The sequence below is a fragment of the Heterocephalus glaber genome, unplaced genomic scaffold (assembly GCF_053883595.1).
Source record: "Heterocephalus glaber isolate CG9 unplaced genomic scaffold, H.glaber_assembly_v1.0 deba00001550, whole genome shotgun sequence".
Taxonomy (NCBI): Eukaryota; Metazoa; Chordata; class Mammalia; order Rodentia; family Bathyergidae; genus Heterocephalus; species Heterocephalus glaber.
In genome coordinates, this window is record NW_028258343.1 from 24072790 (window position 1) to 24091082 (window position 18293).

The 18293-nt window shown below is 45.0% G+C and overlaps 1 protein-coding gene across 10 annotated transcripts in view; it reads left to right on the top strand.

Annotated features, from left to right (window-relative positions):
- Fam184a (family with sequence similarity 184 member A) overlaps window positions 1-18293 on the top strand; it is a 96742-nt gene that overhangs the window by 13216 nt on the left and 65233 nt on the right. For all 10 annotated transcript variants that reach the window (XR_002387943.2, XR_002387939.2, XR_002387940.2 and 7 more), the window contains exons 2-4: window positions 13119-13973; window positions 14633-14768; window positions 16183-16364. Coding sequence is in view for 3 of the 10 variants with exons in the window: in XM_021240630.2 (XP_021096289.1) it covers window positions 13119-13973; window positions 14633-14768; window positions 16183-16364 (1173 nt within the window). In the remaining 7 variants the exon portion in view is untranslated. The remainder of the gene's footprint in view (window positions 1-13118; window positions 13974-14632; window positions 14769-16182; window positions 16365-18293) is intronic.

An 18293-nucleotide genomic window follows, 5' to 3' on the forward strand; every position in this document is an offset into this window, starting at 1 on the left:
GTTGGAGAATCCCAGATGCCTGTTGTAGGCGTCCAGCAGCTGGGCAGGGTGACTTAATGGCACATTGCCGCCGAGGGTTGGACCGCGGCCACAACCCTCCAAGCACAGCTGGGTGTTGACAGCAAGGCTCTACCCTTTCACACTCAGCTGCCTCAGATCACACACAGTGTGAATTCCGGGCGTGTTGCTTTAGTCTGTGCAGATTGCAGTGGTGGAGTTGGTAAACTTAACTGTGTTGTAGAACCCTGATTCAGTAGCCAGATAATCTGATGCCCAGTGCCAAGTGAGGCCCTTGGATAAGACAAGAACTGTATTCTGGGGAGTATAAAGTGTGGCCATGAGGTGAAAGAACCCTAAACTAATCTCAGGAAGCTTCTGTCCATTTCGTCTTTTAGGGCTGTCATCTGCCTCGGGTATCTGCCATCGCCTCAGTGCCACGTGTCCACAATTGAGCTAATCATCTTTTCCGTCGGACATCCCCACATGGCAAGGAGTAAAGAAATAAGAAAAAAAAAATCTAGTGTGTTTCTCAACTCTAGCAATTCTGGTGGATCCTACCTTAAATTCAGTCTTTGAGAGTGGAACTTTGAAATTTAAAATTTCCTCTTCCTTTTTTCTTTTAAGTACTTCTGTTTTTCCCTTTAAAATATCTTAGAGGTTTTGATTTTATTTCCACTCCCCAGGTAGGAATCGGTGGTGACCTTAGCTGCAGCGTCTCTGTTAGTGCTGTTGTGTATCTGTGTGTCTTGCTTAGCGCTGTGATGCTATTTATGGATGTGCTCTCTGCACAAGTGCTCATTTTCTCTCTCTTGTTTACCGCATTCAGTAGAGGCGCCTCTGGAAAAAAATAAGGGGAAATGAGATAGTAGAAGGAGGAGTGTGTGGGGGTGTCATTAAATTAAATATGAGTCTTTTCTCTGAAGAATTTGAATATTTTCAACTTTGAACTTCTAGAACTTCATTACTTTTCTTCAAATCCTTTCATAATGACATTGAGGTTTTCTCAGGAAGAGCATCATAATGTTTGTCTCATTAAACTACAGGTATTCCTGCTGAGAAGTAGATTGAGACTTAAATATGTGTTTTACCATAGCAAACAACAGAAAAAGTATTTCAAAACACAGTTATTTCTCTTAGAATTCAATTTGGGATGCCACTGTTACATTTTAGAATTCTTATTCTTATTGGTTGATACAGTGCTTCTAATTACCAAATTGGCTTTATTGGCCCTTATCTTTGTATTTAGAAAAGCAGTAGGTGATTCTCAGTCTTTTCTCATTGGTCACCCTGGTGGCTGTGTGGAAGAGGGGAACAGAGGTGTAGTTTTGTAGGGGCCACTTGGTGATTGCTACACTACGCTCATCCCTGGACTACATTGATAATATCTTCCATGGTGATCAGAGTTAGTAAACAGGATGTAATATCCTGTTGGTTGTTGGGCAGAAAAATCACAAATCATAGGCTGTCTCATTGAAAAACTTGGAATAATGTGTGTGTGTGTGTGTGTGTGTGTTTCCAGTACTGGGCGCCGAACTCCGGACCTTGCTCTTGTGAGGCAGGCACAGTATCACTGAGCTAAATCTTTGGCCCTGGAATAATGTGTTTTTGTAAGTACCTTCTCTGCTGGGAGGACAGGAGCTAAGACAGGAGCTGTAGCCACCTGGGAGTCAGAGGTGCAGTGACATCCTGTTCCAGCCCAGGGTGTCTGCAGCAGCAGGTTACCGTGGGAAGCCTTGTGTGTGTGACCTCAGATGTAGGTGCTCTGTAGGTCCTGCTTAATAACTCATGAGGTGGCTTAGTCCAGTGGTCCCTGCCTTTTGGGCTTCAGGGACTGGTTTCATGGAGGACAGTTTTTCCACATACGGGGTGGGGAAATGGTTTCAGGATTGGATTCTCCGATGGAGCACACAACCTACATCCCTTGTATGTGCAGTTCACGGTAGGGTCCAAGCTTTCTGAGAACTTGCTGCCCCGGTGATCTGACAGGAGCACAGCCCAGGCAGTGGTGTGGGGTTGGGGGTCACCTAGAAACGCAGATGAAGCTTCCCACACCTGCCTGCCCGGCCCACTTCTGGACGGCCCGGTTCCTGCCAGATCATGGACTGGTACTAGACCAGGGCTTAGCTCATTTTGTGTTGCTATAATGAGATGCTTGAGGCGGAAGGTGAGTACTCTCTAGAGAAGAGGTTGTGATTCTGGGAGATCTCTAAACAGTGTGCACTGCTGTGCTAGGCAGGGCCTTCAGCATGGCGGAGAGAAGTCAAAAGGGAAGTGGTTACGTGCAGAAAATACCAAGCACTCAGGCAGCCTTGCTGTGTAACAACCAGCTCTGTCAAGAATGCACCCACTCCTCAGGACCCCTCCGCAGGACTGGCTCGGCTCTGTTTGGGAGAGGAGAGCCCTGGCCTGACACTTTCTACTAGGCCCTGCTTTTAGAGGTCCCACCAGCCTTTGTGACAGCCATGCCCAAGCCACGGCATAAGGTGTGAGCCCGCATTGGAGACAGAAGGAAGTTTATAGAGATACATGACTATCCGCAGGCTGAACGATTGGAACAGGGCATCTGCTTCCTTCATTAAGTCAACCCCCAGATTTCCTGGCTACGAATGACCTCCTGAATAGCTCTTGAGGCAGATCTCATGTTCTCAGCCCAAGGTGTGCATTAGAAGCCTCAGGATTCTTTCTTGACTTATTGATGCCTCTTGACTGTTCTTCAACCTCGCTGCATCCAGTTGATGCTCCAGAATGCATCCAGAACGTTCATCTCTAAAAAGCAAGTCAGGTTATTCCTCCATTGAAATCCTTTCACTTGTTCCCCATGATCTTCAAAGAAAAGAATATTGAATTTAGTAAAAGATGTGGGAAACTTTCTTTTCGTTGATTCATTGTTTTGGGTACCTTTCTGGAAGACAGTTCAGTAGACTGACATTCGAGTTTCTTGTGAGTGTTGGACAAAGACTCTGCCTCTACCCCGTCTCAGCCAAAAGTGCTTCTTGTCCCATCTCTGGTGGTGGTTTCTTGATTTATTGGGTGAAAGTGGCTTCAGGTTAGGATCAGGTATGGAGGCCAGGCCAGGGACAACTTTGAAGGCCAAAGTATTTGCCTTTTTATTTACTTATCCTTGTCTGTTCTGTGTGATAGGAAAAGGTTGATTGTGAGCAGAGGGCGTGCTGTGTGTGACTTACCTGTTGAGATGACCACTGTGGCTGTTGGAGCACAGACTGAAGGGAAGCAGGGAGATCGGGTGGGGGCAGCTGCAGCGGGCCTGGCCTGGAGGCGGAGGTGGTGGCTTGCTAGGGTACTTGCAGTGAGAGTGGAGATGCCTTGGAAGTCGCAAGGACGGGCCCTAGTAATGGCTTCGTAAGGGGGAAGGAAGGAGCCGAAGGAAGGACTCTTCAGATGGCACACTTGTGCATTTTCATTCTTCCACAGTGCATTTAGCTGTGAAAGGAGGTGGGGAGACAGGTATAGATGCCTGTACCCGAAACAGATAATTAAAATTATTTTCTGTTCAGATGGTCACTAGCTCTGAAGACTGTGGCTTTTCCAGGAAGAGGGAAGATGAAGCTGGCCAAATGTCCCGCAGCTCACTGGTATCTGATTTATTTCTCACTAAATTCAACCAGATTCTACAGTGCTCACTAGATGTCACATAAATAACATTTCAGTCTGACCTGGGCCACCTCGTTACATTTTATGCGCATCCAACTTCTTCCTCAGAAGCCTGTTTGAGTCCTGTGATCAGACAAGGCGATGCGCTATGACCCGTCCTAGCCTCCACCTCTCAGGGCAGAGGCAGAATATTCTCACCACGAGAGTCTTCAGTCTTGCGGAGGCTGTGACCAACCACATATGGGTTGAAGGGGCAGGTAGTCTTCTCAAGATCTCTTCTGCACTCCTGGCGTTCTGAAGCACGGGTTGAGGCGTGGGAAAACAAGCCTGGGACCTCTACCAGTTGAACTGGCTCTGCTCACTTTGTCGGCGATACAGGGAGTGCATGCTTGCAATTGTGGGTTCTTGAAGTCTGAGGCAGGAAAGTCACAGAGAAGAATGCCAGGGCCTCCCGTGAATCAGACACCAGTGAGCTGCTGGGACCTCTGGCCAGCCTCGCCTTCCCTCTTCCAGGCTGAGCATGCCCGAGACTCCATCCTGTTGTGACAGTCTTGTTCTTTTTTATTTTTCTAACATAGACCCTTCTAAGACATGAGTAAAAATGTTGGTGGACAGTTCACTAATACTGCATAATACATATTTACATAATGATGACATGCAATTATTGCAGTGACAACAGATACCTAATACAGATGTAGATACATATGCAGATGGAAGGTGTTGTGTTGAAAGCAATCGAAGAGATATGTTCAAAATACGGGAACTCACATGTTTTAAGTTTCCTTAGAAACTAGACAGTGTTAAAGCCTGTGCATTCTACAAGGCAACCAGCCTGACCTTTTGAAAAATGTCAGTGTCATGAAAGTGGTGGTGTGTGAGAGAGAGAGAGACAGAGACAGAGAGAGAGTGTTTCCAATTACTGCAGACCAGAGTGGTGTGACAGCTCAGTGTTTGTGGGACCCTTGATCGGATCTTCATTGACAGGACATGATGAGAGGTCTGCTGTGGTTGAGTGTCATGGGTCGAGACAGACAGGAAGGCTCCCGAGGCTGGCCTTGCTGGGGACAGAAGCATCATTTATGGCCAGGAGAGAAAAGGTGCGTTTTCACTCTCCCTCTACACAGACAGAAAGGCTCTGTCTGAGCTCTGCTGCCTCCATTCTCAGGTGGTCCCTACTTAGTTACTTCCTTTCCGCAGCTCCTTCTTGGAGATCTCTTCCAGCTGGCCACATCTCCATGAACATCCGCTTGGCCACATTTTCCATCTGGCCTCTAGCTCCTGCCCTCGCCATTCCACTGACTGCCGCTTTCAGCGGCCGAGTCCAGGCCTCGGGTCTGCGTGAGTGGCCTTTGACCCCGCCGCCGTGGTGCGTGCCTCCATGGCACTGTTGCTCCGCCCTTGTGCCCCCAGCCCCTGCCCTGGCCTCTGCCTGAGGAGTTGCCCTGGGTCCGTCAGCCCTTTCGGTGGTCTCTCCCTCTGGGACCCCGTCCAGCCTCAGCCCCGGTTGTCACTGCAGTGCGGCCTGGGTTCGCACTTCTGGCCATCTTTCCCCTCTCAGCGTCCATGCTTCCCACTGCTGCTGTTTACCCTCCTTGTTCCTCAGCCTGGGTTTTCCCTATAGCTTTCCTCTAGTGTTCTGATGGCAAGGCTCTGGTTATGCCAAAGCAAAGGCGTCTTACTAGACTTAAGGGAAAACTTGGACCTCTCTGCCCTCACCCCCACTCCCCGCAGAGACCCCTTTTGTGTTTCTCCTCCTTTGTAAGACTTAAGAAACCCTTTTATATTTTCTTATAAATATGAAAGCTCTACCTGAGCAGTGTCCTGAGTACAGGTCTGTGAGACCATTTCCACCCAGCTGGCTGGGAGCAAGGTGCGCCGTGCACACGTGTGCATCCCGTCCATTGCTGGGTCTCAGTGAGGACCTCGGTGTGCAGCACGTTGTAGAAATTGTATATTGTAGGGCAGTGAAAGAAGTTGGGGTTGACCATGTGAGACTTGCTAGTAAGCTATCAGATTTCATCTAGATACTTAGATTTTTTTTACATTTTCTAATTGATATTCAGTATTCTTTAAAAAAAAGTTTAATTTTTATAAATCAGTTTTATTTCAGTGAGTAATTTTTAAAGAAACTTGCTCTGCTGGCCATTAGTGAATATTCCTTAAGTTTTTTTGCTCCTGTTTTCGTCATGTTTTTTGAAAACTGTGGCCTTTTTTGGTTATATTTTGTTTTGTTTTTTGAGACAGGGTCTTGCTTTGTAGTGTAGGCTGGCCTTGAACTCACTGTGTAGCCCAGGCTGGCCTAGAACTCAAAACAATTCTCTTGGCTCAACCTCCCAAGTGCTGGGATTACAGGCCTGTGCCACCATACCTGGCCCCGAAAACGATGGCATTTTGAGTATTAATTCATTGTTTTATTACTGCTGATGTTCAAATGTTTGAAAAGGTTTAATATTTTTATTATAACAGTAACGTACATTGATCATTAAACATTTAAAAATACTGATCCTCCTCAGTTAAAATTAGGTTTATTTCCTTACAGAACTTTATAAATATATTTATATATTTACTTTTTTTCCCTGTAAAATTGGATTTTGTTATATATGGCATTGTATATGTTCCCTTTACCATAAACTTTTCTTTTTTTTAGTAAAACTAGTCTTTTCTTTTCCACTTGTGTAGCAGCATTTTATTATTTTTTAAATTAAGTTTATTGGTACATTTTAGGTATAGAATACAGTTACATTCATCATTGGGATCATGTACCTTTACATGAGTATCTTGGTTCTTATTTTTTCCCCTTCCCCTGCCCTCCCTTCGCCCCCTCCACCCTTCCCTATTTGCAAAGACTTTGTTTCCATTTTTTCCATTTCTCATATTCTTTCTTTTCCCTTCTTCCCTTTCCCCTGCCCCTCCCACTTCCCCTGCTCCTTTAGACCTTTTCTTCCTATTTCAATTATCAATGATACATTTCGATCCTTATTTACATTTTTAGTTTTTCACACCAGAGAAATTATTCGGTATTTACACATGTTTGTCCTATTTCACCTAAGAGTTTCCCATAAACGTTTCTTATGTTAGAAAATATTAGTGAAGTGTGATTTTCTTGAAATGTTTTTGTGGTGGTTTCATGGTATCACATTGAGTGACTTTACCATTGTTTATTTGGTGATCCCCTTATCAGTGGTAAGCCTGTTGGTATAATATGCAACAGTTAAGGTCCATTTAAAGTATTTTATATTTTACATTAATAAACTAATATAACACATTTTGCTTTAGTAGATGTACTTTATTTTTTTAGCAAATGTAATTTATTCCTATAAAAGTTTTAGTAGGAACATATTTATATTATTAACAGTGTATTAGTTAACTCAGGCTGCCATAACAAAATACCATAGACTTGTGGATTGAATAAGACTTTATCATGCTCTGGAAGCTGGGAAATCCATGATCAGAGTGCCAGCCAGTTTGGTTCCCAGTGGGGGCTCTGCTCTCTGTATGACCTACACTCGGCTTCTCCTTGGCAGGTCCTCAAAGGCAGGGAGAGAGGAACCAGGCTCTCTGCTATGTCTCGGTATAATGTTGCCAATCATGTCACAAGCACAGTATCCCAGTGATCTCATCCAAAACCAATTACATGCAAAGTCTCATTTCCAAATACCATTATGTCCAGCATTAAGACTTTAATATATGAATTTTTAAGAGATAACATTCAATCCATAGCAACCAACAATAAAAACTATTTCAGAAACTAATTTTTACCTAACTAGCAATTTAAAAACTAAGATGTAGAATTTTTCTCATTTCACCTGTGGGAAAGATTATCTGAAAAATCTTCATACCGAAAGTAAAAAGTACCACTGCTTATTTATCATAAAATATGTAGTTAAATTATGCATGATTGTTATAAAACAGAACCATGAAATTACTGAAGTGATTCATTCCTATACTGTTCCATTTCATGAATGTTCATAGTTCCAGAAAAACTGCAAGTGTCTCATAATGTCTTTTTAAATACTTTATGAAATGAGACTTTAGAGAGTTTTCTTTACTTGCTTGGAAAATAATAGATAAATTTATGGATGATTGCTGAAGAGGTTCCTTTATAAATTAGTCTTATTCTACCCTTAAAGAAATTAGAAGACCACTAAGTAAAGCTTAAAATTTTTAGTGCTTTATATTTTTCAAAAAATATTATGTAATACCATTTAAAATTTTTGATCTCGCAGCAATGCTGTCGCTATGGTAGGATAAGTATTATCTCTACTTAATATTTTAGAAACTTCAAGCTTGGAGAAATTGGGTCAGTTCTGCTACTTCTGGACATATCTTCTGTGTGTTCAGAGGACATAGGGAGCTTTTATATTACCTTGCTCTGAGAAATAGCAATTAATCAGAGAAAGACTGACTAAATAATGGTCCATTTCAAATGGTCATTTATGAGAACAATATGAATTTATGCTTGACATCTTTTTATTGTTCCTTTTTAAGTTTTTAGAAACTTATTTTAATAGTTTACCTGGAAGACACTGGTATATGGTCAGTATGAATATATAATTCTTTTATATACTTTCACAGTCACAAAATTGATTATCTTAATGTATGAGTTATAGTGGGAAAAAGACTGTTGAGTAGAATGTAGACAAAGTGCAAATTCTGATATTTTATCTTTTTCATTTTGGGCTGCCAATTTTGGCTAAGATAATGGGAGTAATGATCTTTCCTCCAGCTTGCAAACTTTGCTGTTGCAGTGGGGGAGCAGCTGCAGACAGCACCTAAACAGGTGGACGTATTTGTGCTCCAGTAAAACTTTATTTGCAAAGTGAAGCAGCAGCCATGTTTGGCCTGTAAGTTGTAGTTTGGTGAATTAGAATTTAAAGTGAAATAGAGCTTCTCACTATAATATTTTTCAATTATTTGTCACGTTTTGTTAACTTTGCTTAAATCCTACTCTTAGTCCTTTCATTCCTACTTCTGTCTCCTTTAACTTTACCTTTTCATCCACCTCTGTGAGTGCTACAGTGCTTTTATATCATTAGAGTTCATTTTAGGGTCTCTAACATCCTTATACATCTTTCTAACCTTGTTATTAAGACTCCTCCAGTTGAATTCACCATTTACTGATTTTCAAGAGAAAATGATGGTGAAGAAGTAGAGTCAGGGTGTGGGATGTAAAGAAAAGCTGCACTCCCATCAGTTTGGGCGGTGGTGAAGACTTACACTGGTTCTTTAAAAGCTGGAGGGAATGAAGTACTAGAAAGAAGAGTACTACAGTAAATCATTTACCAGGGGAAGCTCACATGTTCCCTCTCGTGCTTAGTACCCTAAATAATGAGTCCATGAGTCCTACCATGGCCTGGTCTTTTTCACGGTCATTTTGAGGAGCAAAGTGGCAATAAAGTGACTTGGTTTCCTCTTGGGAGCTTGTCACCTTGAATTCTCTTTTCCTCCCGTGTGATTAGTAAGACAGGATGCGGGTCGGTTGCTGACCTGCCCTGCAGAAGCCGAAGGAAGACCTGTGATCTGTACCAGCTTCGTTCTCAGAATTTTGGCAAATGGGCTTCTCTTTGGTTGGCTTGTTTTATCCCTCCCTCCCTCCTTCCTTTTGTGGGGAGGGGTTGTTTTGTTTTCCTGGGATGGGGGACTGAACCCAAGCCCTTCACACTGAGCTGCATCGCCAGCCCTTTTTAATTTTTTGAGTCCAGGTCTCAGTTGAGTTGCCTAAGATGGACTCAAACTTGGGATCCTCCTGCTTCAGCCTCCCAGAGTGCTGGTATTAGAGGTGTGCGCTACTGTGCTTGGCTTGTTTTTTCTTAATGACTCTTTGAGGTGGATAAAACAGTGTTTTCCTGTTCTTACACTAAGTGCAACTCTGAACACTTCACCTCTGGTCACCAAAATGTGTGTGCATTTTTTCCCTCCTAGTGGACCCCAGCCAAGTGTTGTGTAATTCAGTTCAGTTTTGACACTGTCCCTAGAGACACCATCAGATCACACAGGTTGAGAGTTCAGTCCTACAGCACTGCACCCACTTCAGAGGCCCTTGCAAGCCCCAGACTATGGTCTATGCTTCAGGCTTAAGATCCCACTGCGCCCTCCTTGGGTGCCATGCATGTGCTAGGATCGCTCACAGAGCTCGGGAAGCATAGTTATCCATGAGAGGCTCGACAGTGGGCAAAAGAAATGCATAGGCAAAGTCCGCAGGAGGGGTACAGACCCTCCATGTCCTCCTGTACCTCCTGTGTGCTGCTTCTCTCCCGCTGGAGTTCTATGGTGGCCTCATTATGTAGGCATGATTGATTAAATCTTTAGCCACTGGGCAAGTCAGTGTTCAGCCCTTTCTGCCCTCATTGGAGGTTGGGCAGGGAGTTCAGGGTTTAAAGTTCCAACCCAAGCTGTGTACAGAGGCTCATGCCTATAATCAGCACCCTGGGAGGCTGAGACAGGAGGATCACAAAGCCTGGGCAACTTACAGCATATTTTTTATTTATAATAATAAAATAGTGATAATGAAAAATGAGGTGGGGATGGAGTTCATTGTTCAATCTCCACTATCTGGAAAAAAAATTCCAACTCTGTAGTCACGCGGTGGGCTCCTTTGGCAACCGGCCTCACTCTCGATGTGTCCTGGAACCTGCCAGTTATCTCAGTAGAGCAGAAGATTCTCTTTCACCCAGGAAACACCAATGGGATGGGGAGGTCTGTGTTCCGGGACCCTGCCCTTAGGAGATGACAAGGGACCCAGAGCAGCTGCGGGTCAGAACCAAGGGCGGAGGCCACTGTCAGTGTCTTGGTCGGCAAGTGGCATGGCCTGCGTGCTGGAGGGTCCACGGCGGGAGGACGGTGGGGGTGAAGAAGACAGAGATAGAAAAGCTGGAGCCAGGTGGAGCCTCGCTTGTGATGGGAGAGCAGCAGCACCAGCCACTGAGCGCTTGTTCACAGTGTGTAGAAGAGGGAGGGCAGGCGGAGGAGAAGGGGCTGGGCTGTCAGGCGGGAGACAGCTAAGGTCTGCAGAGCAGCGTTGTGAGTGCACGGGGAGCAAGACGTCCTCTTCTCAGCCAGGCCTTGTTCTGCCAAGCCCTTTGCTACCTGTTCTCCTCCCGCTGGGCCCTGCCTCGTCCGTCTGAGGGAGGAGGGGAGTTAGGCCCTGCCCCAGTGATCCACAGGGCAGTGCTCCCAGCAGGCAAGTACAACTACAGGGATAGGAGGAGCACGCTCCCGAGTTTCTTGGGTTATAGGCTGCCTTCATGCTTAAACACAGAGATGAAAGGAGTCTTCCGGGAGATCTGGGTTAGCTCATTAGGGATAGAATTTGAGGTTTGGAATTAGAGCTTTTAAAAAAAATAGACTGTGAGTTAGCATTTATTCTCATGTGCACATATTTTCCTATGGACAGCACCAAAAAACGTAGTAGCTGTGGCAAGACAGATGCTTACTGTTCGACTTTTGGTTGCTGGGACAGCATACTTGAGTATACAATTGAAAAGGGAAAAGGCTAATTTTGGCTCATGGTTTTGAACGTTTTAGTCCATGGTCAGCTGGCTTGAAGGCAGAAACAGTGTGTCAAAAGGATTGCTAGAGGAAAGCTGCGCAACTCATGGCAGCCATGAAGCAGAGCATGCGAGGAAGAGGCAGAGAGGACAGAGCCTCGAAAGGAGGCCCTGGGGACCCACTCCCTCCAGCCAGGCCTCGCCTGCCAACACCCCATTCAGCTGGGGACTCACTGTTGGATGAATCTATTGATGCGGCTAGCACTTTCCGTACGGAAGTCTATGGGGGATGCTCCAAAATTAAGCCACAGCATACGGGTTTCTGCTGCCTGTCAGTGTCTTTACCTCTGATGATCGGATCTCATACAGTTACGGCCCCGGGGGTAAGGGCTGCGTGTGGGCAGGGTGCTGTGTCTGAAAGCACAGCCGTGTGGATAGGGGAAACCCCGCAGTGCAAGCCTCCCGTGCACCATCCCTTCTGTAGGTGCAGCTGCAGGCCTGGAGGACACCTGTCTTTGGCAGGTAGGGTCTGGAGTTGCCGAGACCTCTGGTGAGCCAGCTAGTCTGCCTTGACTGCCCCAGACTGCATGAATAACCTCTACAAAAATCACAAGGCTTTGACTCCTCCTTGTTTTACCAGTTTCTAGTACCCGGTGCTGGAGTTCATTTTTAAAGCCAGAGTGAGGCCACATCACAGTGAGCAGATCTCCAGGACACTGGTTTTGAGCCTCTGGATTGTTGGACTGTATAGTGTTCACTTCTTCTTACTCCAAGAGGAAGGGAGTGGGCACATCTCTAAACGTTTAGTAAGAGTTGTGCACATTGCAGTGTTTGAGCACAGTGATTTGACAGAAGGCATCAAAGGCAGACAGGAAGAATGAGAATGTTACTGTACAGAAGATATAGTGTCACGTGAAGTCAGGGTTGGGGAAATTTCAGAAGATTCTCCAAAACCCAAAGACTAAAATGGAAACAAAGACCTGTTCCTCAAATTGGAGTTCTAGGAGTCAGGCTTCCCTGGGGGAAGAGAGAAAATCAGGCAGAGTCAACCATAGCACTTGACATGTGAAAAACGCTGGCTGGGTTTGGTAAGGAGCTCAAGAGGGAGAAGATGGGCTATAAAAGCCAAGCATAGGCTGTGTGCTGGCACTGGGCAGATGTGCCGGAAACTCAGGAGCCCATGGAGCAGAGCTGCCGGGCCAGGACCAGGCCCCAGCCCATGTGCAGAGGCCCTGCCGATGCCCGCAAGATGCTCCAAGACACAGCAGCACAGTGGAGGAGTGGAGGAAGGGAACCCTCTTCTCAGGGCCTAGGGCTCCCCTGTCCAGTCTTTGCTGGTCACTGGGGTTCTGTGGAGCCCAGAGGTTCCAGCCCAGGTTGAGCTAATTCTACTAGAGCTCGACTTCCTAAATAAAGTGCAAGAGAGATTTTCAGTCACTTTTTTGTTTGGAGGACAGCAGAGTTTTGTTCATTATTTTAAATAATTCCAACCTCTTAAAAAAGAAAGCAAACCATAGGGGAATTAGAAAAGGAAAATTTTAAATTCAAAATGTTTAAGCGGACATTACACTAATAAAAGAGGCTTTGAGGAAGATGTAAGGCCAGGGCCTCCCGCTCATGAGAAGCCTCTCTCATCTCTACCGCAGGGCTGAGACTGACTCTGAGGACTTTCCCAATCACTTGATCCAGGAAGCTCCTCTGGCCATGCAGGGAACACCTTTCCCTTTGGCCGAGTGGCCTCCTCTGTGCCCTTTCCTCCTCTCTGTTTCATTTGTCATTCGGTGTTGTTAATTTTGAATGTTTTAAAAATCATAATTAAACAGTTTGTGCTAAAATAGAAATTTGCTAAGCAAATCAGTCTATTAAATACAAAAACAATTATGTGAAGCTCCAGATTTGAAATCTACCATGACTGATATTATTTGCATAGAAAAATATCAGTCCAAATGAAAGAATTAACTTCACGTTTTAAATGAATGTGGTTTATTCAGTTCTTCTCCCTTCTTCAAAACCATGCAGGTCATATATGCTTTGAACACTAAAAATGATGAGCATGAATCTGCTATTCAAGCCCTCAAAGATGCTCATGAGGAAGAAATCCAACAAATTCTTGCAGAAACAAGAGAAAAAATACTACAGTATAAAAGCAAAGTAACAGAGGAGCTAGACCTGAAGAGGAAGATCCAAGTTTTAGAGGCATCCTTGGAAGATCACATAAAAATGAAGCAACAGGCTTTGACAGAATTTGAAGCCTATAAGCACAGAGTTGAGGACATGCAACTCTGTGCAGAAGCCCAGCATGTCCAGCGCATAGTGACCATGTCCAGAGAGGTCGAGGAGATCAGAAGGAAGTTTGAAGAAAGGTTACGGAGCTTTGGACAGCTCCAGGTGCAGTTTGAGAAAGACAAGCGGTGTGCGCTGGAAGATCTTCGGACTGCTCACTGCCGGGAGATGCAGGAGCTGCTGAAATCACAGCAGGATCACAGTGCTTCAGTGAGCAAAGGGCAAGAGAAGGCAGAGGAGCTGCACAGGAGGGAGGTGGAGGCCTTAAACAAAACACTAGAGGAGCTCAGACTTGAAAAGAAAAGGCTCACTGAGGAGTATGAAGGCAAGTTGAATAAAGCGCAGTGCTTTTATGAGCGTGAGCTTGATACTTTGAAAAGGTCACAGCTTTTTACAGCAGAAAGCCTACAGGCTAGCAAAGAAAAGGAAGCTGATCTTCGGAAAGAATTTCAGGGACAGGAAGCAATTTTACGAAAAACCATAGGAAAATTAAAAACAGAGTTACAGATGGTCCAGGACGAAGCCAGCAGCCTTCTTGACAAATGCCAGAGGCTTCAGACGGCCCTCGCCACGGCAGAGAGCAATGCTCAGGTGGGTCAGGCTCAGGCTTTTCAGCGGTCTCTTCAGTTCCCTCCACAGTGTGTTCATCTAGACCGGAGGGCAAGTTGGCTGGCTTTGGTTCCCACCACTGAACACCCCCACCCTCACTTTTGCCCTTTTCTCTGCGAGAAGGGTAACTTTTATTACCCTATGTCTAGCGTCAGTATTTCAGATAGTCAAGGGCCCCCAAATCCTTACAAAAGAAAGGATTTTATTTAACACACTGCTATTTTCTCTAAGTGATTTGGGGGAGTTAAAATATTGGGCTTAGGGCTTAATTGTGGTTTTTTGCTTCTCTTCATTAATAATGCTCTGCCCATGAGACATATTTAGACATTGATTGCTTTTTATACCTAAATTTAGTAAAAGCATGACATAAGTCTGAAAAAAGCTAAAAGCCTGTACAAGCTTTGTTTTATTGGCATAGAAATTTTCATCTGTGTGGGATTGGAGTGGAAAGTGTAGAATACGGTCCTGTTGGGTCATGTGGCTTGTGAAGATAGTATCAAGTATCAGTAGTACTTAGCAAATGTAAGACTAGGTATAATAAAGTAGGACTTCTCAATAAGATGCAGCTGATGCTTATGACTTAAATTATTTGGCTTACTGCCATCATTGCATTTTAACAGTGGCTATTTAATTTTTCTCAGGTTCTTCAAAAACAGCTTGATGATGCCAAGGAGGGAGAAATGGCCTTATTAAGCAAGCACAAAGAGGTGGAAAGTGAACTAGCAGCTGCTAGAGAACGTTTACAACAGCAAGCATCAGACCTTGTCCTCAAAGCCAGTACGTCTGACCACAGCGTATGCTGTAATGCCCAGCTAAAACCAGCACTTCCAAGTTCATTCAAGACAAAATTTGAATGTTTAAAAATTTCTTCTAATCTAAAATTTCTTCCACTGTTTTAAAATTGTTTGGACTGTAGCAAGGTATGGTGTGCACACCTGTAATCCTAGCACCTGGGAGGATGAGGCGTTCCAGGCCAGCCTTAGCCACACAGCAAGTTCCACTCCCATTCCCCAGAAAGCGTGTGGACTGTAAATATGTTTAACAACTGAACTAGCTTGCTAATTAACCCTAAGAAGCAAATGATGAATTTCTCTTTAGGAATACATTTTTATAGAAAAATTAAGAACTAGGTAAAATACCAATAAATCAGTAAAAGGCAAATGAAGCAGTGTTCCTGACGTGTACTTTAGCGTATTTAAGTTGGCTGAGCAGTGTGTGGCTGGCGAGTCTTGTTACTGAGGCTCGTTCTGCACCCCGAAGCTGAGTTTCCGTCCTGAGGTGGCAGTGTGCTCTGGCACGGGCCTCACGGGCGGAGGCTGCCCCACGTGGCCCCTAGACCCGGGCCTTGCTGTGCCCAGCTCTGTCGAGGTCCTCCTCCAGCTTGGATTGGCTCGTTGGGAGGTGCAGCACTCCCTCCCAGAGCGGTGACCCTCAGCTCACACCTGGGTGTGGAGGCCCTGTTCCAGTACCCCCCCCCCCCCCCGGGCTGGCGTGGCTGAGTTTCTAACCGGAGTTCTCGGGGCACTGGGACCCTCAAGCCCTTGCTCCCACAGGACCCTGCCCCCACCACATCTCCGTCTCCCTGCCCGATCTCCATTTTCCTCCATCTGTTCCCCACCCGTTTTTGCTGCCATTTACTTTCTTCATTCATAGCCTTGCTGTCCTTACCTGTTACCATTCTCTTGCCTAAAAACAAATTAGGTTTCAGCTAAACTGCTCTCTACCACCTTTGCTCCCTGCATGTAGAAATTCTTCTCTGTTACGATTTAACAAGAAGATTAAAAACGAACAGATTACTCCTTTTGGCTGTGTAGTATCAGCAATGCCCTACCTTAGTGTCAGTCACCTTGTTTTACTCCCAGTGGACTTTACACAAACCACTGAGGAGTTGCTCCTACTTCAACTTGTATCTGTTATAATCTTAAAAGAAAAAAGCAGAATAGTACTACGTGCAGGAATAGCAGCAATGTGGGTATGGACTTTCTAATTTAAATTATTATAGTTAGGTAAGAAGTAGTCCCATGGATAATATTTCCATTTTATGCAGCGAGAAAACCAAAGAAAAATGTGTACATGTGGACCACTTATTTTACTTAGGTATAAAGTACAACTGTGTTGTTAAAGATAAACTGCTTGATACCCTGGTGCAACTGATCCTGCAATTAAAGGGGTTTTCTTCGGGCGGGGGTAGGTCATATTGGAATGCTTCAAGCAACTCAGATGACCCAGGAGGTTACAATCAAAGATTTAGAATCAGAAAAATCAAGGGCCTATGAAAGATTGTCTCAGCTTGAAGAAGAAAGAGCTTTCTTGCAGAGCAGAAATGAAAGTCTGGATGAAGAGCAGAAGCAACAGACCCTGGAGCTGGAGAAGGTAAAAAGCAGTGGGGCACCAACCCCAAGAGAAAGGGAGACTCAATCCCCTCATTTTCAGATGGCTCATTTAGAGCATTTCCCCCACTCCACAATAGCAATTCATTTCTCACTCTAGTGTTTCTTCACCTTTGAGGAACAAAGGTGTAAATCTAGACAACCTCATATTGGGAATTTATTCAAAATAAGTGGGGAATAATCTATAATGTAGAAACTTAAACATTTCAACTTACTTCAGTCCATAAACTGAATAAACTCTTAGTTCAGTGGAATGCACATTTATAGCTAATCATATTTGTTTCTCTAGTTAACGAAGCATATTATTGTGTATATATACCTAAGACATTTTGGGGGTTTTCTTGGTACCAGGGATTGAACTCAGGGCCTTGTGCTTGTGAGGCAGGCGGCGGAACCACTGAGCTAAATCCCTGGCGCTCCCTAAGACATTTTTATAAAAGTAAGAAGGACAGACATCAAGCTCTGAATACAGTAGTCATATACCAACATATGGAATTTCTGTATTAAACAAGACGTCATTTATAGACCCATTGCTAACTATTCTAGCTCTTCAGGTATGCACAAAACAGGCAGGGGTTTGGCTCGTCCTTTCTATCCTCCAACAACTAAGCATACTGAAGAACTTCGGTTCTTTTTGCTCCTTGCTCACTCTAATCGGCCCTTAACTTGGCATGGTCTTCTCTTCCCCACAGTGTGTGGAATCTGCATTAGCCTTGGCCCTCGGACATCCCAGGTGCTGGAGTGGTGGCTCTTCCCTTCCTATGGCGCCCACACCCGCCGGTTGGTGGTGTCTCACTTTTCTGGGTGCCCTGACTCTCTCCTGTTCCCCTCACACCTTCCTGGCCTCAAATTCTTGTGGGAACATTTCCTCTTTCAGCAGTTCCTCACCAGTGGTGTTCCCAGCATGTTTGTCTGATTCCCTGTCCTAACCATTCCAGTACCATGGAGGGGCCTGGGGTAGTGGTTCTTCCTCAATCCATAAGTCACAGTCAGATCTCACTTTCCACTGGACATAAACATGTCAAGTCAGGACACTCAGAACCTTCTCCCTTTAAAAGTGTAATTCTTTATTTCTTATTTCAGCTGATATCAGGAATTACTCTTTGATTGCTGTTTTGTCCAGTCCCTTACCTGTTCCTGAGTCCTGTGGGCTCTGCTTCCTTCGAGTACTCTTATTCCATCCTCCCATCTTGGTACCCATTTTCAGGTCTGCAGTTGCTTGCTGGGATTACAGTTTCAGCCTCCTAACTGCTCTCCCTGCCTTCAGTCAGCGCACTGGCTGCTGCACTGTTTTAAGATGTTACTCACTTATGTGTCGGTGACTTCTCGTTCCCCTGAAGAACAGTGCAAGTCCTCAGTATAAAAGACCCTTCCCGTCATGTAGCCAGCCCTGCTTGCTTCTGAGCCCTGTCTCTCTATGCTCTTGGCTTAGGCCCTGTGTGGCTGTGTGGACTTTCTGCATCCCTACCGTTGGCCACCTACCTGGTGAGCTGCTCCTGTCGTTCACAAAGCTGGTTCTGAATCCAGGCTTTGATAGCAGACCTCGGATTGACACATCCTCGTCTTTGGTTTCCTTGTGGGCTTGCTGAGAGAATCGAATGAGAGTGTGTTTTCTCTGGTCAGCCTCTGCCCCAGCCTACATACACCTTTCCTACCCCATCTGGTCAGGTCCTTCCTGTGCTCTCTTGCGACACAGTGGACACCTCTTTCATGGAGCTTCTAAGACTGCATTGCCACTGCCTTTTGAGTTTTTTCATCACCAGTCTGTGGACGCTTAAAAGGTACATAACTGGCACCCACAGTTGCGTTGGACAGTATCATTTGAGTGATTGATGCTCAGCCATTTTGTGTACTGCTCTGATATACAGGAAGTCTTTCTCCTTAAGCTTGCAGTCGCGTTTGGTTCTAACCT